General features: G+C 47.5%; 1 protein-coding gene and 1 non-coding gene across 12 annotated transcripts in view; both read right to left on the bottom strand.

The window, feature by feature from the left end:
* dlgap1a (discs, large (Drosophila) homolog-associated protein 1a) overlaps positions 1-26,890 on the bottom strand; it is a 1,116,163-nt gene that overhangs the window by 246,728 nt on the left and 842,545 nt on the right. For 10 of the 11 annotated variants that reach the window (XM_038809179.1, XM_038809170.1, XM_038809173.1 and 7 more), the window contains 2 exons: positions 18,477-18,654; positions 18,150-18,390 (listed from right to left, as the gene is read on the bottom strand). In XM_038809179.1, coding sequence (XP_038665107.1) covers positions 18,150-18,390; positions 18,477-18,654 — 419 coding nt within the window. The remainder of the gene's footprint in view (positions 1-18,149; positions 18,391-18,476; positions 18,655-26,890) is intronic. The other variant, XM_038809175.1, reaches the window with a different exon arrangement.
* LOC119972988 lies at positions 14,218-14,324 on the bottom strand. Its single transcript, XR_005462213.1, has one exon. It is a non-coding gene; the product is annotated as a U6 spliceosomal RNA (small nuclear RNA).

The raw sequence follows: 26,890 nt of genomic DNA, 5'->3' as shown, positions 1-26,890 counted from the left end.
AACCAGATTTGGAAAGAATAACAGGAATGCGGAATATTTGGCTAATGGTAAAATTCTTGGTAGTGTGGATGAGCAGAGGGATCTCGGTGTCCATGTACATAGATCCCTGAAAGTTGCCACCCAGGTTGATAGGGTTGTGAAGAAGGCCTATGGTGTGTTGGCCTTTATTGGTAGAGGGATTGAGTTCCGGAGCCATGAGGTCATGTTGCAGTTGTACAAAACTCTAGTACGGCCGCATTTGGAGTATTACGTACAGTTCTGGACGCCTCATTATAGGAAGGACGTGGAAGCTTTGGAACGGGTGCAGAGGAGATTTACCAGGATGTTGCCTGGTATGGAGGGATAATCTTATGAGGAAAGGCTGATGGACTTGAGGTTGTTTTCGTTAGCGAGAAGAAGGTTAAGAGGTGACTTAATAGAGGCATACAAAATGATCAGAGGGTTAGATAGGGTGGACAGCGAGAGCCTTCTCCCGCGGATGGAGGTGGCTAGCACGAGGGGACATAGCCTTAAATTGAGGGGTAATAGATATAGGACAGAGGTCAGAGGTGGGTTTTTTACGCAAAGAGTGGTGAGGCCGTGGAATGCCCTACCTGCAACAGTAGTGAACTCGCCAACATTAAGGGCATTTAAATGTTTATTGGATAAGCATATGGATGATAAGGGCATAGTGTAGGTTAGATGGCCTTTAGTTTTTTCCATGTCGGTGCAACATCGAGGGCCGAAGGGCCTGTACTGCGCTGTATCGTTCTATGTTCTATGTTCTATGTACATGGACTTGTCTCTGGGCAGAGGTTTAGTATGACCACCAACATTCCCAACCCCTTTCCCTCCTGTCCAGAATATTCTGTATTACCTTAAATTAATGGAGACATTTGAAAACATTTTGTAATGTCCAGAATTTGTAACAATCTCCAAACGGTTCTGCCTCTCCACCTCCTTCTCCTTTAAAACTCACCTCTGAACAATCCTTGGGTCATCGAACTCACTCTATTCAGGAACTGTGCCTTTCGATCAGAAAATAATGCATGTTTTTAAGGATACTTAAGGAAGGTGAGAGAGGGAAACCAGGAAATTATAGACCAATTAGCCTGACATCTGCTGTTACGAAATTACTAGAGATTATAATTAAGGAGAGGGTGACTGAACATCTTGAAAATTTTTAGCTGATTAGAAAGAACCAGCCTGGATTTGTAAAGAGTAGGTCATGCCTAATGAATCTGATTGAATTTTCTGAAAAGGTGACTAAAGTGGTGGACAGGGGAATGCCAATGGATATTATTTATATGGGGCCCCAGAAGACAATTTATGAAGTCTCTCACAAGAGACGGTTCTTTAAAGTTAGAGCTCATCGAACTGAAGACAAATTATTTACATGGTAAACAAATTGGCTGAGTGGCAGGAGATAGAGAGTAGGGCTAATGGGGGAACACTCTTAAGTGTTGCTTCACAGCGCCAGGGTCCCAGGTTCGATTCCCGGCTTGGGTCACTGTCTGTGCGGAGTCTGCACATTCTCCCCATGTGTGCGTGAGTTTCCTCCGGGTGCTCTGCTTTCCTCTCACGGTCCAAAGATGTCCAGATTAGGTGGATTGGCCATGTTAAATTGCCCTTAGTGTCCAAAAAGTTTAGGTGGGGTTGCTGGGTTACAGGGATGGGGTGGACCACTCTGGACCCAAAAATAATAGGACAGAGTACTTTCTAAATGATAAAGAGCTCCGAATAGCAGAGAGTCAAAGAGACTTGGGAATAGATAAGAGTATTAAAATATCATGAGCAGATGCAGCAAATAAGCAAAAAAGCTGATGCAATGCTGGACATTAATTTTATAGGGCTGGAGCACAAAGGGGTACAATAATAATAGTAATCTTTATTATTGTCACATGTAGGCATAAATTAACACTGCAATGAAGTTACTGTGAAAATCCCCAGTCACCACACTCCTGCACCTATTCGGGTACACAAAGGGAGAATTCAGAATGTCCAAATTACCTAATAGCACGTCTCTCGGGCTTTGTTGGAGGAAACCGGAGCACTGGAAGAAACCACATGGGAACAACATGCAGACTCCCCACAGACAGTGCCCCAAGCCGGGAATCAAACCTGGGACCCTGGCGCTGTGAAGCAACAGTGCTACCCACTGTCATATTTCAGCAGTTCAATGTCCTGATTAGAATAGATCTGTAGTGCGAAGGGCGGCATGTGGTGCAGTGGATAGCACTGGGACTATGGCGCTGAGGACCCGGGTTCGAATCCCGGCCCTGGGTCACTGTCCGTGTGGAGTTTGCACATTCTCCCTGTGTCTGCATGGGTTTCACACCACAACCCAAAGATGTGCTGGTTAGGTGGATTGGCCACGCTAAATTGCCCCTAAATTGGAAAACAAGGAAATGATTGGGTACTGTAAATTTTAAAAAAAAGCATCTGTAGTGCTGTGAGTAAATCTGGGCACCCAACCTCAGGAAGAATATGTTGGGATTGGCGGGAGTACAACGTAGGTTTATTGGAAAGATACCCTACCACCAAGGGATAAATTACAATGGGAAATTACACAAACTAGGATTTTGTCCCATGGAATTTGGATGATTGTGGTAAACATTGATCAAAGTTCTCAAAATATGACGGGGGAATAGATAGGGTAGATGGAAGACACTTCTGCTGTTTGGGAAGTACAGGACTAGGTTGTAAAGTTTAAAAATTAGAGTCAATCCTTTCAGGAATGAAATCAGGAAACATACAGGGCACGATTCTCCGGAAAGATTTCTAAGTGCTGTAGTGAGCGGGAATTACAGCTTCTCGGCGCTTGGCTCAGGGAGGCCGGCAATGCAATTCAAGGTTCATTGGGCCACTTAACGAGGTCTCATGGGCTTCTCGTCGCAAATGAAGGCTCGTCAGCTGATTCGCCAGCTCCGCGCCAGCCAGCCCCCCCTAACAAGGTCGAGCTGCACTTGCTCAGCCAACCCCAGCCAGCTCTCAACAATAGCGTCCGTTCGACCTACCCCAAGATTCGGGAACGCTGACCTGGAGAGACTTCTAGGCGCTGTGGAGGGATGTCCTGTTCCCCCAACGGTCTAGGAGGGTCACCCATAGGGCAACCAGTGCTGCCTGGGATGAGGTGGCGGCGGAGCACCAGTAGTGTGACCAGGAGGATTGACCTCCAGTACAGGAAAAAGGTCAATGACCTACACCGGGCAGCACGAGTGAGTAGACACCCCCCTCCCCCGCCGACACTTGTCTGCCCCAATGGGAGCACCCAAGCCCCGATTCTTCATGCTACCAACACTCCCTCCACCCCCTTCCCCCTTCAACCCCCCCAACCCTTCCTTCACACCCTCCTCCCACAGTAAACCACCCGTGTGGCTAATAGCGCCCTCTCTATGTCTCCTCAGGAAAAGCTCTCCCACTATTGCCGGAAGGGGGCCCAGACTGCCGGTGGTATGCGGGACATCATAATCCTCACCACCTTCGAGGATGTGACTGGTGTGGTCGAGGACAGGGCGGTCACCAACGCGGAAGCTGGCGGATGCCGGAGGAGAGGAACCACCGGGCTCCACCTGGAGAACTTGTCAAACGTGAGTTATTTTTGCATTACTGACTGACCCAACCCTCCCACTGACCACATGTCCATTCTCCCGCAGGTCCTCCAGCTGATGGAGCCAGGTGGCCCCCTCTCCAGTCCCCCATGAGACCACCTCGGAGGAGAAGTCCGAAGTTAGTACCATAATAGTCGTGTCACAGCTGTCATCCCCCACCTTTCACCAGCGCAGATACAAGCACCGGGCAGCACGGCTGAGGGTCTCGGCAGAATGTCCAACTCACTGGGGGATGTCACACAGTACCAGGCTGACCATGATGAGCTTCTGCGGGACATGTCCTGCTCACAGATGGGAATGGCCGAGGCGCTCCGGAGCTTGTCCCAGTCACAGCTGGGCATTGCTGAGGCACTGCAGGGCATGCCCAGTCACAGAGGAGTATCACCAAGAGCTTCAACACGATGGTGCAGACCATGGCGAACCGCCAGAGCTGGCAGAGCTTCTGCAGGGCAGCTGTGGCTCGAACCAGCTGCCCTCCATCCCAAGGTGAACCCCAGGGCCCTTTGGGCACTGATCAGAAGGAGCTGAGTGCCAAACCGGACCTGTCCCATGGAGTGGGGACGGTGGCCATCAGCTGCCCCAAGTTCCAGCCAGCTCGTGGGACAGAATGTGCATGTGTCGCAGACAAATGAGTCAGGGCCCTCTGGCCCCAGAGCCTCCAGAATATGCCAGCCAAGGGCATCGAAGGCCAAGGGATAAGGTAGGCAGCTGCCTGCCTCCACCTGTGATGCGCATCCTGGGGAGACACTTGGACGTAGTGGTTGAGCTAAGAAGGCAAAGCACATCGAGGGTCATTGAGGGCACTGGGTGGAGGGAGGACGGGGTGGAGGCTAGGTAGGGGGTAAGGGGGTGGGGGGTTGGCACCTTCGGGAGAGTGGGGAATTGTAAAACACAATAAACACCATCTGCAGGTGATGGGTGTGAGCGAGCACTCAGCAGGCAGACAGGGTTCAGACTATGGCATAGGTTGAGGAGCACTGGCACTCAGCTCAATGCAGGTTATCATCACCCCCTGCTCTTGACAGTGACCCGCTGGCAGTGCCCACACATTTCTTGCACCCTGGAGTGATGTGACACATACCCTGGGAGGGTGGGAAATGGGAGTGGGGAGTGATGGACCAGGCCATGTCCTAAGTGAATCAGGTGGGTATGAGGGATTCCCTGGCCCTCCAGGCCTACTGGACCATTGCCGCTGCTGCCTGTCCTGTAGTCTCCGGCTGGTTCTCAGTTTCCTCCCTGGCCTCGTTCTCGAACCCCTGTTGGTCTGGCGCGACCTCGTTGTCCTCCTTCTCCTCTTCTTCGGTGGCCACATAATCCTCAGCACCAACCTCCAGCCCATTGCCCCGCTGCTGTACGAGGTTGTGGAGGGCACAGCAGACCACCATATAGCGGGCGACTCTCTGGGCGGTGTACAGGAGTGCACCATTGGAGCGATTGAGGCATCAAAACCGCATCTTGAAGGTCCGATGCACCGCTCAATCACAGCCCGGGTGTCACATGGGCCTCATTGTGCCGGGTGTTCGCTTTGGTCTCCGGCCTCCATACTGGCGTCATTACCCAGGTCCCCCAAAGCCAACAGCCCATCCTGGGGTGCTCATCGAAGAGGGCACTGATGACCGACTGCCCCAGGATATAGCTGTCATGGACACTCCCCGGGAAGTGGGCACACAGGTGCATTATCTTCATCTGGTGGTCGCAAACGAGCTGTATGTTGAGGGAGTGGAACCGCTTTCGATAATAAATGGCAGCCCCAGGTGGCCCAGTGAATGCAGATAAACATGCGTGGCATCTCTTAACCCTTGGACCTGGGGCATCTCAGCCAAGGTGGAGAAACCTGCAGCCCAAGCATCTTGCTGTGCTTGGTCCATTCCAAAGATGATGTTGTTTCTCGCAGGGGCACACAGGGCATCCATGACCTGTCGGACCTGTGGACTGTGGCCTGCGAGATACCACACATGTCCCTGCTCAAACCCTGGAATGATCCCGAGGCGTAAATGTTCAGGGCTGCGGTGACCTGGACAGTCACCAGGAGTGGGTGCACTCCTTCATGTGGTACAACGTCCGTGAGGATACAGCAGAGATGCAGCACCATCTCCTTCTTCTGCGGCACACGCTGTCCTGTGGCACACGCTGTTAGTCATCTGTTCGAATGACCAGCAATGCCTGTACATCCTGGGCCCTCGCGGGACTCACCATCTAGGTCCCTCCCTGGCCTGATGGGCAGAAGAGAGTGGGGTGGGATCTGGCACATGGGCTGCCGCCTTGAGCATCTGCACACTTTACAACTGCCTCCATCTCTGGACTACAGCCATCTGGTCGCACGGACTACCAGCAGCACCACTGGGTCCAATATCCCTGCCATAGCTGTAAAGTATTGGGAGAGGGTGTTAGACAGACAAACAGCAGTGGCTCCCACCCCAGGATGCTCCATTGCCCCATAGATATCCCCTCTCCCCATCCAGAATGCCCTGCCCATGCACCCCGGCGCACACAGAGGGCCTCCCTCACCGGACCCCAGACCCTGGACACCCGCTCATAATGTCACCTGGACCTGGCGCTGGACCCCCCCAACCACAGCGTAGGGTCCCCCACTCCCCGCCGAGAACTGAGTCCCGCATCTCTGGCCTTTTTGCCTGTGAGCAAAGATGGCTACTCATCTCCTCGGCTCCCCACGGAAGTCCCTCCACCAGGTTGACGGTTGTAAAATGGAGTACTAATTGGCGCCAGCGTGACCACTTGCTGGGGAGGCCGCTGAATGATTGGAGGCTATTGGATACCAGGTGGCTCCTGTTAATTGTATGAAATGGTGCTTAAGTGGTGATACTTAAGCACCACATTACGGCAAGATCCCGATTTTGTCTACGGGAGCGGGCCGGTTGAATCGCAAACTACTTGGTGTGGTTCTCATTTTTGGCCTCTCCTGCTATTCACCGGCCTCATTTCACTTGAGTGGGAGCGCAACGAGCCCAGAGAAACATGCCGAAATGGTCATAGAAGTTTGGAACTCTTTCTGCTATATCATTTGTTAATTTTAAGTATGAATGATGGAATATTGTTAACCGAATGTATAAAGGAAATGTAGGCAAAGTCGAGTAAATGGAATTGAGTCACAGTTCAGCCACGATCTCACAGAATGATAAAACATGCTGAACTAGATAGTTGTCTATTTGTTTCTATGTTTCCTCCTGTCTCCCCATCTTTGTCTTTGTCTTGTTATCTCTGCGAAATGCTCAACAGTAAAGGCACCACATAAATGCAAATTGTTTTTGTTGTCACATGAAAAATACTAAATCCTCAAGGGTTAGACCACTTCTATTAAATTCAAATAAACTGAATTGTTTCTATTACTTTTGTTGGTAATAGGAAAGAAACCAAATCCTTCCCATTTATTCTAATTGTATAGAATCCCAGTGGACCAAATTGTTTCCTCTTAGTTGACATTGTGGTTTAAAATCGTTTCATTCTCTCCATTGCACGGAGTTAATCCAAGTACAGCAATTAATCTCGATCCATACATTGAAGCCTTCCCCAATTATCTCTCTCAGCAACACTCAAAATACAGCCAGCCCAGTGTTCTACTCTGTGAATGGTTGAATGATTCAAGCAGTCATGTTACAAAGAATCCTGATTAAAACAGAAGGTTTCTTGGCAACAAGTGATGCATTTATCAGGAACCAGCTGTGCGAGGAGGACTCTGAACATGGTTGATCATTCAAAATTAATTCACTGACGCAGAGGATAAGCCAAATTCAGACAAAAACCTGAGTTCAAAGAACAATTATCGGGAACTAACTGAACTGTTGCATTCTAAGGAATGATACAGCAGAGTGCGCTCTTTTGAAGCCGTGGTTACAGCTCCTCATGAAGTGTTTGCTGAGATTATTAACGTGCGCCTCAACTTGTACTGAAATCTGCTTTGTTAAAATTCAATGTGCTCAATTACATTTTTGAATTCCCAGCAGCAATATGCCTCTCTTTACCAAACATCTTCCTCTCCAAAATTAAACAAGCTCTCCTGAAAATGTAATAAGACTGAAGGCAGACTACATTAATACAGTGCCTTTCATGACTTCAGGCCATCCCAAAGTAATTTACAAGTATTGGATTACTTTACAGGTGTAGTTCACCATTTTACTGAAGGAAATGCAGCAACCAATTTGCGCACAGCAAGCTCCCACAAATAGCAATGAAGTATAGCTGAGATAATGTTAGTGATGAAATGAAAAAATGAAAATCGCTTATTGTCACGAGTAGACTTCAAATGAAGTTACTGTGAAAAGCCCCTAGTCGCCGCATTCCGGCGCCTGTTACGGGAATCGAACCATGCTGCTGGCCTTCTTGGTCTGCTTTCAAAGCCAGCGATTTAGCCCAGTGAGCTAAACAGCCCCTGATGTTGAGGACAATGGGGATACCTACCCTACTCTTTTTAATAATGCTGTGTATTTTTTTTTACCTCTACCTAAGAGAGTGGCTCGTCAGGAACCATTTGCTCCCTTTGGGGCTTTGCCGTGGCTCTCTTGCTCAGTCATGTCATTAGCACCTCGATTCTGGGTTTCATATTGTGTGGGTGTGGGGAGGGATGCACCATAATGAATTCTTCCTCTGTGTACCCGAACAGGCTGCGGAATGTGGCGACTAGGGGTTTTTCACAGTAACTTCACTGCAGTGTTATTTAAATTTTTTTTTTTTTTTAGAGTATCCAATTCATTTTTTCCAATTAATGGGCAATTTTAGCGTGGCCAATCCACCCACCCTACTCATCTTTGGGTTGTGGGGTTGAGACCCATGCAAACACGGGGAGAATGTGCAAGCTCCACACGAACAGTGACCCAGAGCCGGGATCGAACCTGGGACCTCGGAGCCGTGAGGCAGCAGTGCTAACCACTGTACCCACTGCACTATTAATGCAAGCCTACTTGTGACAATAAAGATTATTTCTTTATTTATTTTATTATTATTTCTTGAGACTTTTGCAATCGCAGAAATGGAAAGGAGACATGAAAAGGTGCCCCCAGATCTCTGATTCTTTTCTGGAGTTTTTGGGCTGTAGGATCTGAGGGACTGAAATGAAGTGCTGTTTCCACAGATGGGAGGAAGAAATCAGCTTCTCAAACCAGGCAGGTGTGGATGAAAATGGCTGAGGCTGTGAGCATCAGGAGTCTCATCACATAAACCTGGATACTGTCCCCAAGAGGTACAATTGCCTCAGGAGGACAGGAAGGCTGGGTGACTTCCCACTTTCAGGTGCCAACACCCACACTCTGTCCTCCTCAGCATTCTCTTGCACAGCACTCCTCAGAAAAACACACCTTGCAGCTTCATTCATTCTTCCCTCTCAAGGCAGCTACTCACATTTTCATTTGATCAGACAACACTCACACATTCCCACATCGGGTGTCAGAGTGTGGCATCTAGGGGATTTTAACAGTAACTTCATTGCAGTGTTAATGTAAGCCTACTTGTGACACTAATAAAGATTATTATCTTATTGACATCTTTCACCCATCCCTCAATGTCACCCTCGGCAAATTATCGCTTCATCTCTGCACAATCTATTGCTCACATCCATTAAGCTCTGTTTCCTCTCCGTACAGAAGAAGAGTGTACACAACAGCAAGGCGAGGCAGAGCACTAGTGGTCAACCTCAGTGATAGCCAGTGGCAATGCACGCTCATTCATTCATTCCACCAGTTCTACTTGTGAAGGTTGCTGTCTCGGGCTGGACATATTCCTGGAGACTTTGATGGAAGTGACATCACAGAGAGCCGGTGGTGCGTTAAGAGCAGGTTCCAGGCTTATGAGTTGCCTGTCCAAACAGAAAAAATACAAATCCTGCCCCACCTCCTCTCACCACTGACGATGCACAGTGTTTGCCGATGGTGTTTCCACTGTTGATAGTGAGGAAAATAAAGGTAGTTTTAAGGGATTTATATTTATCATGGTAAACATTGGAAATATGGTATAGTATTAAATGGATAATTTAATGTTTCTGTGCCTGGAAGGGTAAGACCTATAGTTAGATTCACACTGGACAAAGGTGTTTGTATATGTGGGGGTTGGTTTCTGTTCCAACTGTGATTCTATTGGGCTTAGACAGGGTTATGGCGTGATGAATAAATAGTCGGAACAGTGGTTGTTTAGCAACTGAAAGCCCTTGTAAGGTAGGAAAGCTTTTAAGCTTTAGTTTTAGCTGGATATAAGGCAGTTGTAGACAGGACACCGGGGAGTGAACATCTCTCAACTCTGTCAAAAGAAAGAGTGACCAGGACTGGAGCTGCAAAGAGGCAGACATCCTAATGAACTAGTTACTGTCCAGATAACCAGGGAATTGGTACAGAATGACAGTCTAAAGACGACTGAAGCTAAGCGAACAGGGACAAAATTATTGTTTTGAAGAATTTGAAGAAGGGTAAAGAAAATGTTCTGAGTTAAAGAGACAATTGTAGTATCTAGGTTTATATTGGGACAACAGATCTCAGAGGTGAATCAAACGTTTGATGCCATTTTACTAGACTTGGGAATTGAGAGTTAAAGCAATTGTGAACAGTGTGCATGCAGTCAAGACAAAGAAATCCTAAAGAGGGACTTTAAAATTTTGGACTGGATTCACTGTTCAAAATAGAGTGTAAGATTTGTTTCAAAGTATCATTTGGAAAGCCTGGACTGGATTTCAGAATGCAAACCACTAAGGGAAAGCATTATTGTGAGAGAAGATTTTAAAGCATGTTTTTGGGAGTGGAATTTAGAAACTCTCTTGTGACAATCATCTAGGGGGATTCTGAGGAGAAATATATGGACATTAACTTGGGTTCAGAGTGGAGTGTGTGAATTTGACCACAGCCAATCTATGTGCTGAAAGGAACTTTGTGTTAATGAGGCCATTGAAGCTTAAGATGTGCTAACTGTGGTAAGCACTGCTGCCTCCCAGCTCCAGGGACCTGGGTTTAATTCCGGCTCCGGTCACTTTCTGTGTGGAGTTTGCACTTCCTCCCCGTGACCTCGTGGGTTTCCTCCGGGTGCATCCTGTTTCTTCCCACAGTCCAAAGATGTGCAGGTTAGGTGGATTGGCCATGCTAAATTGCCACTTAGTGTCCAAAATCTTACTGGGTTACAGGGATAGGGTGGAGACGTGGGCTTAAGTAGGCTGCTCTTTGCAAGGGCAGGTGCCAATTCGATGGGCTGAATAGTCTCCTTCTGCACTGAAAATTCTATGATTCTATGATATACTTTGTAATCCATGTTAAACTTAATACTTATGTGTAATTGTTATGCTAAGGAACGAGTAAAGTATTATTGCATCATAATCCAATTTTTAAAATGTTTAATAAATGCCTTTTCCTTTTTGTTGAAACTAATTAGCAGTCCTGTGGCTCTGTTCCTCCTCATCTAATAAAAACAAAGAGTAAAAGTTACAGTCTTTTGAGCCAGGTTTCCATTCTGGAATCTTACTGTCCAGTTACAACATCAACTGGGATCGTAACAAAAGTGGGGGCTCTTGCGGGATTTCAAAACATGGAGAAAGGGTTATTAGATGCTGATCAGTAATAATTTGTTGGGATATTTTGAAACATGAAATGAAAATCGCTTATTGTCACAAGTCGGCTTCAAATGAAGTTACTGTGAAAAGCCCCGAGTCGCCACATTCCGGCGCCTGTTCGGGGAGGCTGGTGTGGGAATTGAACTGTGCTGCTGGCCTGCCTTGGTCTGCTTTCAAAGCCAGCGATTGAGCCCTGTGCTAAACCAGGCCCTGACGTAGAAAACAAGTTACTGGATGCTGAATTGTAAAATCTTTTTTCTGTCATCCTTTTAAACATGGAAAGGGGAAAAGAAACCAAATAGTCAAGAAAGTGATGGAACAGTTGGGAATGGTCAGGAAGTTTCACCTCAGATCAAAAAGGAAGGTGTTGAGGGTGGAAGTGGCACTTGGAGGCTTCAATGTTTCCATTGTAACAAAGTAGGATACATTAGGGTAGATTGTTGGAAATTAAATGGAAGGCCAATTGTGGAAGTAAGAAAGGAAGCATCTTAAAAAGAAATGGCTGTTAAAACTGGAGCAAGGCACAGTGACACCTGTTCCTTCAGAATCAATGAGAAAAGGGGATAGATCTCAAGGTAGTTCAGAGACTTATTTGAGTACTGTTGAAGGAAGTGAAGCTATTGGAGGTCCTGGATGTTTTATTTCAAAGGGAGAAGTATTCCCTTACTCGTCTAACAAAATAAGAAAACAAATCAAAATTTTGAGAGATGCAGGAGCAGATCAGTCATTGATGGTAGCCGATGATACAATTTGCATTCTGGGAAATTTTATTAGTAAGAGGTATTAATGGAAGGGATAAATCTATTTCTTCGTGTGAAGTTAATTTAAGAAATCATTTCGGAAATAGATTTGTTTTGGTGGGAATTATTCCTAAATTATCTATTGGAGGAATAGACTTCATTCTAGTTAATGATTTGGCTTGTGGAGTCAGCAATACGATGACAACTTAGTGCAACAGGTAGTTGATCACGGTGATCTTAACAAACATTTGAAAACTACTGTGGAGAAAAATGAGACACTTATTGCAGATAACAAGCAATTGAAGGAAAACCTAATTAACACAGAAAACCAACTTACACGCATTAAAGAGGAGTTGAGAATGAGAAAATAGAACTGATGAAAATAATTGAGAATCAGTAAGGGAAAGTGGAACATTTGACTGTGGACTTAAACATTCTAAAGGATAAACTTGAAAATTCAAACTTGACAAAGGCTGATCTTCAGTTAAGATTTGGAGAATGTCAAGCATCAGAAGTATTCATGAAGTATCGTGGAAAATGCATTGAACAAGAAAAGGAGGTTCTGATAAATCAGAATAAATTGGTTGAATATAGAATTTAAAACAAAACTAACAAACCCTTAGAACTTCATTGTGCGAAGAACAATGAGAATTTTGAACTTCAAAGCAAAATGGAGGAAACAAAGAAGAAGTTGAATGGAGTGTTGCAATTCAGAAGTTGCTCCTGTAAATAAAAACTCATTGTTGCATAGTGATAGAGTTGAGCAAAGAACTTATCCAAATAATATTACTGAGTATCAAAGTCAGTAATGGACTATAAGAAAACAACTGAAGTACTTGTGAAATTGGAAATTGTGAATTGTCAACCAGAAGAGCTGACATTGCAAATGATCTGTCTTAGATCAATGACCAGCCACATTGATTTAAAAATGCTTGTCGGCAATACTACAGAGGATGTGGTAGATGGAAGAAAGGCAAGTGAACTGTTTGCCAAAGACCATTTGAAGTTTACTGAGAACTGGACTAAGATAGCTCAGAACTTGTGCAAAGAGGTTGAAGGATTAGAATGAACTATGAAACTTCAGAGAGGAAGTAATTGGCATGGCTCAAACATAATTGAAAATAACTCATTTAAAATGGGACTGGGAGAAGAAACAAGATCACAAAAGGTTCAAAGAACAAACAAAGTAAGAGTACAATACTCCTTTGAGTGAACATATGAAGCATTTGAACAACATCCTTGAAACAGCTAACAGAGATTTTGACAAGAGAAGAAATGAGCTGTTAATGCACAAAAATGATGTTTGACTATGTTAATCGAAATGCAAATTTGCCACTTGTGAATTTTGGAAAGTGGGCTTCAGAGTAGAACTATGTCTACCAGTGACGGAAAGGACGATTGCACTGTAGATTTAAATGAAACATTCTTTTGTGACCGTTTGTTACAGTTGGGCAGCACGGTAGCACAAGTGGTTAGCACTGTGGCTTCACAGTGCCAGGATCCCAGGTTCGATTCCCTGCTGGGTCACTGTCTGTGCGGAGTCTGCACGTTCTCCCCGTGTCTGCGTGGGTTTCCTCCGGGTGCTCCGGTTTCGTCCCACAGTCCAAAGACGTGCAGGTTATGTGAATTGGCCATGATAAATTGCCCTTAGTGCCCAAAGAGATTAGGAGGGGTTATTGGGTTACGGGGATAGGGTGGAAGTGAGGGCGTAAGTGGGTCGATGCAGACTCGATGGGCCGAATGGCCTCCTTCTGCACTGTATGTTCTATATATAGATTCTCATAATGCTGCTGGTGATGAAGATAGGACTTTCAGATATATGGTATTATATGTATTTGGTGCAGGAAGGGTTATAAGTCTGGGTTAGTGTGTGTATGACTGCTGCAGTTAAAAAAAATTTTTGTTTGTAAGACAGCTAGGATGTTTGGAGCCAGAGGTGCAATTAAAGCATCATAAAAGTTTGGGTAATGGACGTTTATTTGGATTAAGATGGTTCCCTGGGGTGTAGTTAATTAGAGACATTGTAGTCAGTTTGGTCAGATAATATAGTTAATGGGATGAACCATGGGTTGAAGCAGCCAATGTTGAGATTTTCAGGGTTAGTTTGCAGCTGGAAGGTGAGCTGAGAAGATTTCTGAAGAAATACAGCCAGATATTTTACTCTGGCAGGGGTTCCGGTCTCTTTCTTTCAAGCTGTCTCAAAATACCTCTCTTTCTCTTTTTAAAAAAAAGTTAGAATTGAGAGAAATGGGAAAGGAGGTGAATAAAGATGTTGAATTAAATGGATGACTGGTGTTTGAAAGAGAGGAAAACGTGCATGTTTTGCAGAAGGTGAAATGTTTTGGTAGTGTAAAATATGGAACGCTTCACGAATTTGTGTGTCATCCTTGCACAGGGGCCATGCTAATCTTCTCTGTATCGTTCCAATTTTAGTATATGTGCTGCCGAAGCGAGCACATACCTCTCTTTCTGAAAGTGGAGTGTCGAAGACATCTCTACACAGCAAGTATTCCTGAGTGCTAACTGTATTTAAATGTTCATTGGGACCCAAGATGGTTTTGTTGTTTGAGTGGAAATAAAGATAGCAGTTAAGGGTTATTGTGGCACAGTATTGATTGGCATTGTTTAAGGGGTAATTATAAGCTATTTTCTTGAATGGTGTTAAAGATATGTTAATACTGTGTTGATAATGAAGTTTATTTTAATATACCATATCCCTATTTTGCTTGAAATCACTCCTGGAGCAACATATTCTTTCTTCAGAGTTTAACAAAATTAAAATAAGATATTGGGGTTTCTGTCCCTTTCCTGACCACTGTTGGGGTCTGGTCCAGAATCATATTATATAATATTACTGGGTGGGATTCTCCATATGAAAAACTAAGTTTTGATATCGGGACTGAATCAGTGGGATTCTACGACAACTAAATCGGCGCCTGTCCTGGAGCAATTTAGGAACCATGCAGAACACGATCAATTCCAATGATAAATGGTCGGGATTGCCACATGAGAGGCTGACAAGCTGCAGCCACATATTAGCACTCTACTCCCCACATACACACTCATCCCAGCCAACAAGATGGCAGCACGGAGACCAGCACCCTGATTTGCAGATTCTGAGCTGGAGAACCTACTGGATGCCATAGAGGAGAGCTGGAGCACCCTGTTCCCTGAGGTCGGAAGAAGGCAGCTACCCATTGCCGTACAGCGGGTCTCCCGGCCTGGTGATGCCAGGTGGCGGGGGAGCACCAGGCGTTTGCTCTGGTTGCACCTCCGATTCACAGAGTAGCTTGAGGGCCATCGGGCACCCCGAGGTAAGAGTGACAATATTGAGTTCTTTACCCGTCAGTCCGGCCTCAATAAAACTCGAGATGGATTTGTAGGTATAGTATTATTTATTTTTAACCAACTTGCAAGGCTGACTCGCTCCACAGAGATTCAGAACACACAGGCAGTCTTCTGAAGCTCCAGAACCGAGTGAAATCAGAGACAAAGAAATCTCTGCAAATATCATTCAAATGGCATCAAGTTTCACATACAAGATTCCCATAGGTCATCCTATACACCTCCTGACCTGGCCATATATCCTGATTGGCTCACTCCGCATTCCTCAACGCTGGGCCTCTTGTTGCCCAGCATCCTTTTCCCTATCCTCCACGAGGCACGCCTCCCCCCTTCCTGGCCATGCTTTCGGAATCCCTTTGTCCTTTGTTTGTGAACTCACTACTATCAGACTGGCTCACATCTACATTATTGTAACTAATATTTGAACAAACTATTTTATATCACATTCGTTTGTTCAATTCCTCAAAAGGAGGTGATGGGGCCCGTGCCGGTGACTCCCGCAGGAGAAGTGCCGGAACCTTCCTGTCCCTAGCACAACCGATAGGCAGCGGCAGAACAGGGTGGCACCACACCTTTTGGGACACCAAGCACCAGCCGGGCCCATCCAGACCCGGTTACTCCAGAGGATGGCCGCCCAAAAGGGACCCATGTCACAGGGTGGGATTGACAGCAGGGCACCTACACCCCTGATGTGCTGCCTGGGAATCCACCTAGACATGGCATTAGGTCCCGTAAGGTCAGAAAGGTAGACACCAGTTAAATTGCCACAGGTGCAGTACATAGGATAGCGTTATGGGCTAGGGCACAAACCTTTGTGTTATTTTCAAAATAAACACCTGTGCACAGAAGTTCTAACCTGCCTCGGTATACTGTCAGAAGAGTGTGAGGGATGGACTGGGCTGGGCTGACTACCTTTGGTGGGCTGTGTGATGCTTGTCATAATATACACACAAATATATGATGGTGAACAGACAGACATTGATTGACACACAGGATGACCAATGAACACACAGAACACAGCAGCCAATCACCAGACAGGACACGGCCACTATAAAGCCAGAGGGTACTAGTTTTCCCGCTCTCTGGTGATGCAGCCTCTGAGACAGTCAGAGCCTGTGAGCAACAACTAGAACATCCATCATGTGGTAGTAAGATAGTCTGGTCAGGTTAGCCTCAGGTCTCCAGTCAACTCAGCATAGTGTCAACCCACAGTTAAAGTATGTTTAATAGTTAAGAGTTCAATAAAACAGAGTTTTCATTTATTCAAGTGTTGGAAGCCTGTCTCTCTCACTGCTATGGTAAACGCAGTCCTCGTAGACCCAGCATACCCAACACATCAATTCCCCGCCAGCAAGTGGGCCTGGTGGGGTAGACTAGAGTGCGGTGTTGGTGGGGTGGAGGCACCCATACGGCTGGTGTCACTCTGTACAACCACGGGCCACGGTGGACGGTCACTGGGCTGCAAAGCAAGCTGGCTGCCTTGGAGGCTGCGGCAATAGAGGTCCATGCCAGGAGACAATCCCGGGTCACCTCGACTCCACGGGCTATCCCCTGGTCACCGCCTGTCACTCCCCGCTAGTTTCCCTCCCTCTACCCTGGCAGACGACCCTCCGCCCAGCCCGCCTTACCAGCGGCATGGCTGGCAGCCCATTGTCACAGGTCTGAGAACATGTCCTACCCCTCTCTCCCTCAGCAGTCACGGCGCCTGTTTCCTGATTTTGAAAACCACAAGTGAAACTCGGCATTGGTAACTCCTCCTGGATGAGGCGGAGCATCACGGATGCCCCGGAGAATGCCGGGTCAGGCCCGTTAATGATATGCCAACAGCATTTACTGTACGTGATGGTGTTGTCGAGGGACCGGAGCATGGCATTCAGTCGGGTGCTTGGCACTGACCTCACTTTGTGACTCACACGCGATTCTGCACCGAATCGCGTTTCCCAATTCCGGTGTCGCTGGACGGAGAATCCCGCCCACTGTCTTTGTTTTGGTTAAATCATTGTAACTATATATTGTGACACGTGTAATTGTGAACGAAGAAAACTGTACTTAGAGTCATAGAGTCATACAGAAAAGGTTGTTCGGCCTTCGAGTCTGTGCCGGTCAAAAACAACCACCTAACTATTCTAACCCCATTTCCCAGTACTTGGCATTCTATGTTTTGGAATTACAAGTGAACATCTAAATTATTATCAGTGATTAATGGATAAATGGTTATAACCAACTTTATGACAAGCACAAACATTGGAACCTTCTTGAAAGTGTCTGTCATCACTCAGGATTGATGGGTTGGTGTTCAGACTTCCAATAGTGATAAAATCTTTCATTTAGACAGTACAGATTCTCCCATTGAAGGTGCAGGCAATTAGACTGAAAATTCAGCTTTATTCTTTAATAATAGTACTGCAGGCAAGAGTGAGCCTTTTTGATGAACAGAATTTGTGGGATTGAGGGAAGGGCAGGGGGTTGTGGGAGGAAGCCAGCAGTTAGATTGTTTTGAGTTTGGTGCCACTGGCAGCTAGCCTTGTCTGACAGCCATGTAGTGGCCCAGGATTTTCCATCCATTAATGCCCAGCAACAAAAGGTTGCAAAGTTTCCTGATCGGTGGGATTCTGTGTTTACTATTCAAGTAAATTGTCACTGAAGTTATTTTTGTGGATTACAGCTTCCCAATTGTTTGAATGGATAATGGGAGAATAACTGCATATCCCCATAATTAACAATCTGGTAGTGGTCTTTTGAGCAGTTTGAACTGTCCATTTTTTGAGAATTCAAATTTTATCAGTGATTATTCGTGATTATAGAGTAAAGCAATGTACTAATGGAGAACAAAACAACTTTGTTCATTATTTTTCCCTTCCCTAGCTATACCCACCCACACTTTTTAGGGAAGTCGGCGATTCAATAGACGCAGAGGGAGATCGAGCAGGAACCTACCAGTGCTGCTTTGGATGGTCCTCACTGTAGTGGTTGTTCGTGGTGGCGATGCTGATCTGAGCGACAAACTTTCATCATCCTGTGAACAGCCACGTTCGATAGCCCTCACATAGCTGTGGCTTCGCATCCGGAAACATCCTGGTATGGGCAAATCCAGTGCTTCGACCGCCTGGGACTCCAGCTCACTAAAGACTGACTGGCAAACAGATTCGAATTGTCCATTAACTTCCACTTCACTCACCTACAGACAGAGATTACACCAAGTATCATTTAGTCCAGAGTAAGTCAGGTGACTTAAAATGTAGAATCTAGAAACAGATCGCCTACCTGACTGATGGTGCTCATGGCTCTCATATAACTCTCGTTGCGAGAGCGGAACTTAGGTGAGGCGAGAAGCACTGCAGGGTCCAAGCTATCCAAACTTCGATTAATTGAGACTTCACTAACTGCCCGTAAGTAACTGTGGCTTCGTATTTGAAGTTTGGGAGAATGTTCACTTGATATCCTGTGGGAAAATGAGGAAACGTTACAATAAATTGGCAGGTTGCTGGTGGTGGGCGGGAAAAGCAAAGATCAGTTAAGATATTCATGGATTATATTTTTCCCTGAAAAGGAGGGTAGTGTCTATTTTTCTTCAGAATTTATGACCCAGTAATGAATTCACAGGAACACATCTGGCTTTGAATCATTTGACTACGGGGACTGCAATTTAATCCAAAAATATCAATAGATCGTGAATAATCCTAAAGGATTAATTAATTGTTTCTCAAGTCATTAAAATTATTTGAGCGGCATTCTCTCCGTGTCTGCATGGGTCTCACCCCGACAACCCAAAAAAATGTGCGTGCATGCATGGCCACGCTAAATTGCCCCTTAATTTGAAAAAAAAGAATTGGGTCCTCTAAATTTATTTTAAAATCTGATTTAAGTGGTATGCATGTGGAAAACTTGTTACTTCAGCTGTAGAGTGCACATCACTTGTGGAGAATGAAACAACTAAGTGCTCTACTATCTGGTTCTGGGGCACTTATATTCATCTCTGAGCCCAAGTCCAGATTTAGTTCAGCTCTAAATCCAGGCACCATTTGCTCCATTCTCTGAGCTCAAGCCCGTAACCCTGGCCCCGACAACTCACCTTCCTGATCAGCAAAACTCTGTATCAGTCCCCCATTTCATTAGAAACCCACTTTTTCTGGAAGAAACCTTTGTGCCTCAATCTGAATCATACTCGCCCAGCTCCAGAATGACCATCGCTGTGAAGAAGTGAACCAGTCATCTCCCAGATCATTTCAACCAAAAACAGGTAATCGGAAATTGAAATGAATATCAGCCGTACTTGCTGCCCTAGCGTAGGTAGATGATACAGCTCAGAGTTCATTAAGAACGTTTACTGATATGGTACACTCCACTGTTTTTTCAAGCCTCCATCTTGACTAAGGATACTGGATCAAACAAGATGCTGGTTTCATTGCTGAGTGACTGTCTATGCTGATGGTGTCTGTGCCATGAGTACTTACTCTCAGCCATAAGAAGAATATTGCTTCTGCTACATTCTACATACTACATAATTACATTTGGGCAGAACCAGATCACATCTTTTCAGAATTATTTCAACGCTCCCATAAACAGTGATTACTCTGATAGCACACGACACACAGGTCAAGAATCCGAGACCCACAAAAGCATTTTCTCTAGACAATCTTAGGCAAGGAAGGAATCAGAGAAAGATTCCCCACTCACTATGAAGGAAAAGTAACATTTCACAGGTGGTTCAGATAGCTCTTTGTAAAACCTACCTGCAGAAATTCATATTTTTTTAAAATTCAGAGTATCCAATTCTTTTATTCCAATTAAGGGGCAATTTATCATAGCTAATCCACCTACCCCGCACATCTTTGGGTTGTGGGGGTGGGACCCAGGCAGACACGGGGAGAATGTGCAAACTCCACAAGGACAGTGACCCGGGGCCAGGATTGAACCCAGGTCCTCGGCACCGTGAGGCAGTAGTGCTAACCACTATACCACTGTGCTACCCCACCTGTAGAAATTCATAGCGCTCCTAGGTGGGAGCAGGGTAAGACATGGGTTTGCACATAATTTGTTACATTTTGTCCTAAACATATAGGAAGAAGTTATTCCTGTTCACATCAGAAAGTCGCATGTACATCTAACCATCCACAAACCAGTGAATTCAAGTTATTTTAGGAAGAATTTGAAAGCCATTTTCAAAGAAAATCTTTATTTGCCATTGGCTATGATATTGAAATATTGCACTTGGAGGAAGCGGTAAATGAGATTAATTTAGTTAATCTAGTTAATTATGTTAATTAGGCTTCCTGTGACTCTCGAGGAATACAAGCTACCTCCTGAGGGGGCGGAGCTCCCTCATTAACGGGGAACAAACTTGTGCTTAAAAACCCCTGGCCGGGCGCGGGAGTCCCTCCAGGTGGTGTATAAAGTTTTGTTCTACATTCAATAAACCATTGAAGGCTCTACACTTCCGTGTGGTCACTTCCTTGGATACAACACTCTAATGAAAAAAAGGATAACTGGTCTGATCTTAGCTTCAGAAAGTGAATGAAGCTATGCAATTTGTAGACAAACTAAATTTTCCTCTCTGCGATTTTCCTATGTAACAGTATGTAAGTAGTGTCAATGAATTAATGAAATGAAATGAAAATCACTTATTGTCACGAGTAGGCTTCAATGAAGTTACTGTGAAAAGCCCCTAGTCGCCACATTCCGGCGCCTGTCCGGGGAGGCTGGTACGGGAATCGAACCGCGCTGCTGGCCTGCTTGGTCTGCTTTAAAAGCCAGCGATTTAGCCTGGTGAGCTAAACCAGCCCCTGTATTAAAAGGTATTAATTGCAGGCAGTTCTGCTCAGTATCTACCAATGATTAAAATAGAAAGCTACTATCTCTGTTAATAGTGCCATATGTGACAAAAACTGCCTTGTTCATATTGGGAAATCTGGGGGTGGTTAGGTGACTCATTGGTAGTGGGATGAAGAAGATTGGCAAGAACATAAAAGATGTAGGAGGTTTGTACTGTCATACAGTAGTTAACAGTGAGACTGAGAAACCAAATAAATTCTCATATGTCTGCAGAAATGTATGAATTTAAAGTTCCTATTTGTTTTTGGCTGTTAGTCACAGTGGAAACAATATGGTGCCCATTGCTATTGGTCATTCCAACCTTTTACAAATTCCCAATTTCCTTCAAGTCTGCTGCTTCGGCCCTAAGTCCTGGAATTCCCTCCCTGAACCTCTCTACCTCTCAACATCTGTCTCCTCCTTTAAATCGCTCCTGAAAACCCATCTCTTTGACTAAGATTTTCATTACCTATCCTGACATATTATGTGACTCGGTGTCAAATTTGGTCTGATAACATTCCTGGGTCATTAAAGGCATTGGGATGGATTCTCCTTTTTCTGATGCCGGTAGCGGGTTTCCCGATCAGTCAGAGAATAAAACATTGGCCAAAAAACAGGATTGGCACCCTATTCTGGTGCTCCAGTCCCCTGACAACAGCGACAATGAGCTACTTGCCCTGTGCTGGTGGCACCATGCGATTTCCATGTATTTGATATGATTAACTGGCTAGAAGCCTGAATCTCTTACCCCCTATGATGCTCCAGCCCTATCAGCCAGGAGTCACGCGGACGTGATGTGGTGCAAGTATTTACAAGCGGGGCCCAAGGGGAAGCAAGGGGGTAAGCAAACTTTTCAAACTTTCCAGGCTTGCTGGGGATTGTATGCCTGGACCTCAGGGAGTAGTGAGGAATAAGTTGGTGGGAAGTGCGTGGACTCGGGTCCTCCCTCAGGATCGGGGTTCCCTGGCTGAGACCCCTATTGCTGCGTAAATTAATTTGAATGCACCCCCTCGCTGCAACTTATAGGCTCCTGGCTGTTAAGACTGCTGAACGATCGGTGTATCCTGTATGTGATCAGAGGACTCTTGGTCATGTGGAAATCCATCCAGCCCACCCCTCTGGAAACCCTCATAGTCCAGCAGTATCATCAAGGGGATGGGCGTGTTAAGGATAGCTAACCCCTACATCACAGACCGGGTGCCAATCACTGATGGGGAAAGGGATGCAGTGCAGACTACATCATCTCGAAGGGTTGGGGTGGGGGGGGGGGGGGGGGGGGGGGGGCAATGTTGCGGTTGGTGCAGCAGTACAACTCAGGCTGACCATTGGATAGTCAAGGAAATCCTCACCTTGCCGGCATTCTCTGTCTCTCCCTCCTGCCCTTTCAGAGACATGGTTTCAGATTACAGCCAGCTATGCTCGCTGTCTACATGGCCCCTGCTGCCTTTGTGGCACCAAGGTCAGCCCGGGGAGGACCCTGCACAGGTGGAGTCTGCCCCAGAAGACCAGGGGCCATCCGGTGAGGGTCAACTGCCAGATGTCCAACAGGCCAAGGAGGAAGTGTGAAGGCGGCACCAGATCAGGCCACATATATACTGTTGCCGCATGTCCTTCGAGGAGCTGGCAGACCGCCTGTGCCGATGATAATTCTGGCTCACCAGGGAGATCATGTGCCAGATGGTGGCACACTTAGCGCCACAGGGGTTTGGAGGAAGACACACGCTCCTGGTGACCAGCAAGGTGACAGTCGCCCTGAATGTTTATGCCCTGGTTCATTCGAGGGCGAGAGCAAGGACTTGTGTGGGATCTTGCAAATGTCCATGCACAGGTGCATCCACGCTGTCACGGATGACCTATGCACCCGGGCATCAGACTGCATCACTTTCAATATGGACCAGGCCCGCAAAGATGCCCGGGTAGTTGGATATACCACCATTGCTGGCATGCCTCAGGTCCAGGGGCTGATCAATGGCGCGCATGTGACCCTCCGAGCACCGGTTCAACATGGGGTGCCCTTCCTCAACAGGAAGGGCTTCCACTCCATGAGGTGCAGTTGGTGTGCGACCACCAGCTGCCCATCATGTATATCAGCGCCCAATATCCAGGCAGCGTGCATGGCACATACATCCTGGTGCACCAAATGGTTCCCGGCATCTGCGAGGTGCTCCCTTAGGTGAGAAGTCGGTTATTGGTCGACAATGCTTCCCCACTGAGATAATGGCGAATGATGCCTGTGTGGAGGCCCCACATATGACAGAGACCAATTATAACAATGGCCATGCAGCAACTAGGAGCATAATTGAGCAGTGCATCGGCTTGTTCAATATGCGCTTCTACTCCAATATAGCCCCCAGAGGGTCTCAAGCATCATGGTGGCCTGCTGCATCATTCATAACACCGTTCAGCAGCGGGGCAACATGCTGGAGGAAGAGGAAGAATGGCAGGCGTCATCTGACAAGAATGTTGTCCAGGAAAAACTGGACATGGAGCCTGGGCTGGCAGGGTAAGCTGCCCACCATATGATCCAGGGCGCTGCACACGAGACAATGTTATCACTTCCCGATTTACTAACTAGGAGGCCTGGCCGCCGGCTGCTTTGTTGCCCTGTCCACCTCTTCCCCACCCTCCCACTTCAAACCCACTCTCCCCACAAAATCCATCTTCCCCTGAGACTCTCAAACCTCCCCTCTCCCTTAAACCATTCACCCCTTCTCTTTCCCTCAGTCCATCTACCACTTCCTTCTCCCTCAGTCCATTCACCCCTTCCCTTTCCCTCAGTCCATCTACCCCTTCCTTCTCCCTCAGTCCATTCACCCCTTCCCTCTCCCTCAGTCCATCCACCCCTTCCCTCTCCCTCAGTCCATCTACCCCTTCCTTCTCCCTCAGTCCATTCACCCCTTCCCTCTCCCTCAGTCCATCTACCCCTTCCTTCTCCCTCAGTCCATCCACCCCTTCCCTCTCCCTCAGTCCATTCACCCCTTCCCTCTCCCTCAGTCCATCTACCCCTTCCTTCTCCCTCAGTCCATTCACCCCTTCCCTCTCCCTCAGTCCACCTACCCCTTCCTTCTCCCTCAGTCCATTCACCCCTTCCTTCTCCCTCAGTCCATTCACCCCTTCCCTCTCCCTCAGTCCATCCACCCCTTCCCTCTCCCTCAGTCCATCTACCCCTTCCTTCTCCCTCAGTCCATTCACCCCTTCCCTCTCCCTCAGTCCAACTACCCCTTCCTTCTCCCTCAGTCCATCCACCCCTTCCCTCTCCCTCAGTCCATCCACCCCTTCCCTCTCCCTCAGTCCATCTACCCCTTCCCTCTCCCTCAGTCCATCCACCCCTTCCCTCTCCCTCAGTCCATCCACCCCTTCCTTCTCCCTCAGTCCATCCACCCCTTCCCTCTCCCTCAGTCCATCCACCCCATCCCTCTCCCTCAGTCCATTCACCCCTTCCCTCTCCCTCAGTCCATCTACCCCTTCCCTCTCCCTCAGTCCTCCACCCCTTTACTCTGCCATTAGTCCATTCACCCCTTTCCTCTGCCTTAGTCCATTCACCCCTTCCCTCTCCCCGAGTCCTCCACCCCTTCCCTCTCCCTCGGTCCATTCACCCCTTCCCTTTCCCTCAGTCCATCCACCCCTTCCCTCTCCCTCAGTCCATCCACCCCTTCCTTCTCCCTCAGTCCATTCACCCCTTCCTTCTCCCTCAGTCCATCCACCCCTTCCTTCTCCCTCAGTCCATCCACCCCTGCCACCCCTTCCCACTCCCTCAGTCCATCCACCCCTTCCCTCTCCCTCAGTCCTCCACCCCTTTACTCTGCCATTAGTCCATTCACCCCTTTCCTCTGCCTTAGTCCATTCACCCCTTCCCTCTCCCTCGGTCCATCCACCCCTTCCCTCTCCCTCGGTCCATCCACCCCTTCCCTCTTCCCGAGTCCTCCACCCCTTCCCTCTCCCTCGGTCCATTCACCCCTTCCCTCTCCCTCGGTCCATTCACCCCTTCCCTCTCCCTCGGTCCATCCACCCCTTCCCTCTCCCTGAGTCCTCCACCCCTTCCCTCTCCCTCGGTCCATTCACCCCTTCCCTCTCCCTCGGTCCATCCACCCCTTCCCTCTCCCTCGGTCCATCCACCCCCTTCCCTCTCCCTCGGTCCATCCACCCCTTCCCTCTCCCTCGGTCCATCCACCCCTTTCCTCTCCCTGAGTCCTCCACCCCTTTCCTCTGCCTTAGTCCATTCACCCCTTTCCTCTTCCTTGGTCCATTCACCCGTTTCTTCTCACTCAGTCCTTCACTTCACCTTCCCCCAAGCCTTCCATTCCTTCCCACTACCACAGCTCCCCCTCCCCCCTTTGAGGGTCATACCAGCATCGCCACAGGGTTTTGGCCTTGGTTTGGCACTATCAGCAGGCCTTGTCCAGAGGACAGATGATGCTGACGACTCGCAGTATGATGAGCTCTGCTGCTCCTCATTATCTGACAAAGTCTGACTCGTTACCATCTACTCTCTACTAAACCCGTGCCAACATATCATCTACCTCTTGTGGCCTCCGGCTTCTTCTGGGTGTTACCCCAGACAGCACGTCAGAAGTGGAGGCAGCCTGCTGCTTGCCTCGTCCTCTGTCTTGTGATACCCTTCGCGGACGTCCTCTGAACGGCCTGGGCCTGGATGGGCAAGGCCAACATTTGGCTGTCACAGGTGGTGACATGTCAGGCTGTTCTGCCTGCTGTCCAAGAGATACGCCATGTCAGGTTGGGAGGGGGGGCAGTATTCAGAAGGGCTGAGATGTTCCAGCGCTGGCATGGGCCTCATTACTTCCTCTTCTCTCGGCGTGCTCGCTGGTCCCCGGGCTATTTCATGGGCTGGAGGGGAGGCCAGAGTGAGTTCTGGAGGTGCTACCATCACTTAGCACTGCCAGTCCTGGAAGCCCATCCTCATCTGAACTATGGTTTTGATGCCCTCAGCCATGGGGACATGTCCCTCAACGAGTGATCCATGTCCTCCACTGCCTTGGTCATGTCCCTTGGGGACTGTGTCATATCCCTCTGTTCCTGTGACATGTCTCTCTGTGATTGGCTAATATTAGTCAGTGCCTGGCCAACGCTCTTGATGGCCTCAGCCATGACCCTTTGTAAATGGGCCAATCTCTGGAGTGCCCCAGCAATGTCCATCTACACTCGGGACATGTCCGCCTGTGACTGAGCTCTCCTATTCTGTGCCTCAGCCATGGACAGTGTAGTCTTTCCCAAGCCTTGGACATCTGGACACATGGCCCTGACATGTTGCTCCAGGTCTTTCACCACGGACCCCACCCTTTCAATATTGGGTTGGGTACCATGCATTCTCAGTCGTCACCTGCGCCTGAAGAAGGCTGGTCTCCTCCAGCCTCCTGTGGGTTGCTGAAACCCTCTCCTGTAAATTCTGGCCTTGCTTCTGCATCTGTACCAGTGATGGGATCATCTATTTTTTCATAAGCGCAGCATCTTTCTGGGAGACTGCTGTTCCCTGGGATCGGGCAGCCCACTGACCGTCCCCTCTCTCTGGAGTCCCTGATATCATCCAGGGCAAAGCAGTCAGACAGTCAACCCCAGCAAGTCAGACACCTGCAGGGCTGGGAATTGTGCAGGCTGCACATGGGCAGCGTGCAGGCTCGCTAGCATGACATGAATTTCTCTTGGCCAGCGCTGCCAGCTCGGGCGGCAACTTAATCTCCAGAACAGAGAATCCAACCCATTATGTGCAACCTGTTATGTGGTTGGATCGATGTGACTGTCAGCCACTCCTGGACATAAACATACCACATCAGTATCTGTAAACTCACCTGGAACTATAATCCTAATCTTTATAATTGTCACAAGTAGGCTTACATGAACACTGCAATGAA

Source organism: Scyliorhinus canicula, chromosome 10 (assembly GCF_902713615.1).
Source record: "Scyliorhinus canicula chromosome 10, sScyCan1.1, whole genome shotgun sequence".
In the NCBI taxonomy this organism is placed as follows: Eukaryota; Metazoa; Chordata; class Chondrichthyes; order Carcharhiniformes; family Scyliorhinidae; genus Scyliorhinus; species Scyliorhinus canicula.
The sequence above is the reverse complement of the archived record's forward strand: the minus strand, read 5'-3'. Positions and strand labels throughout refer to the sequence as shown.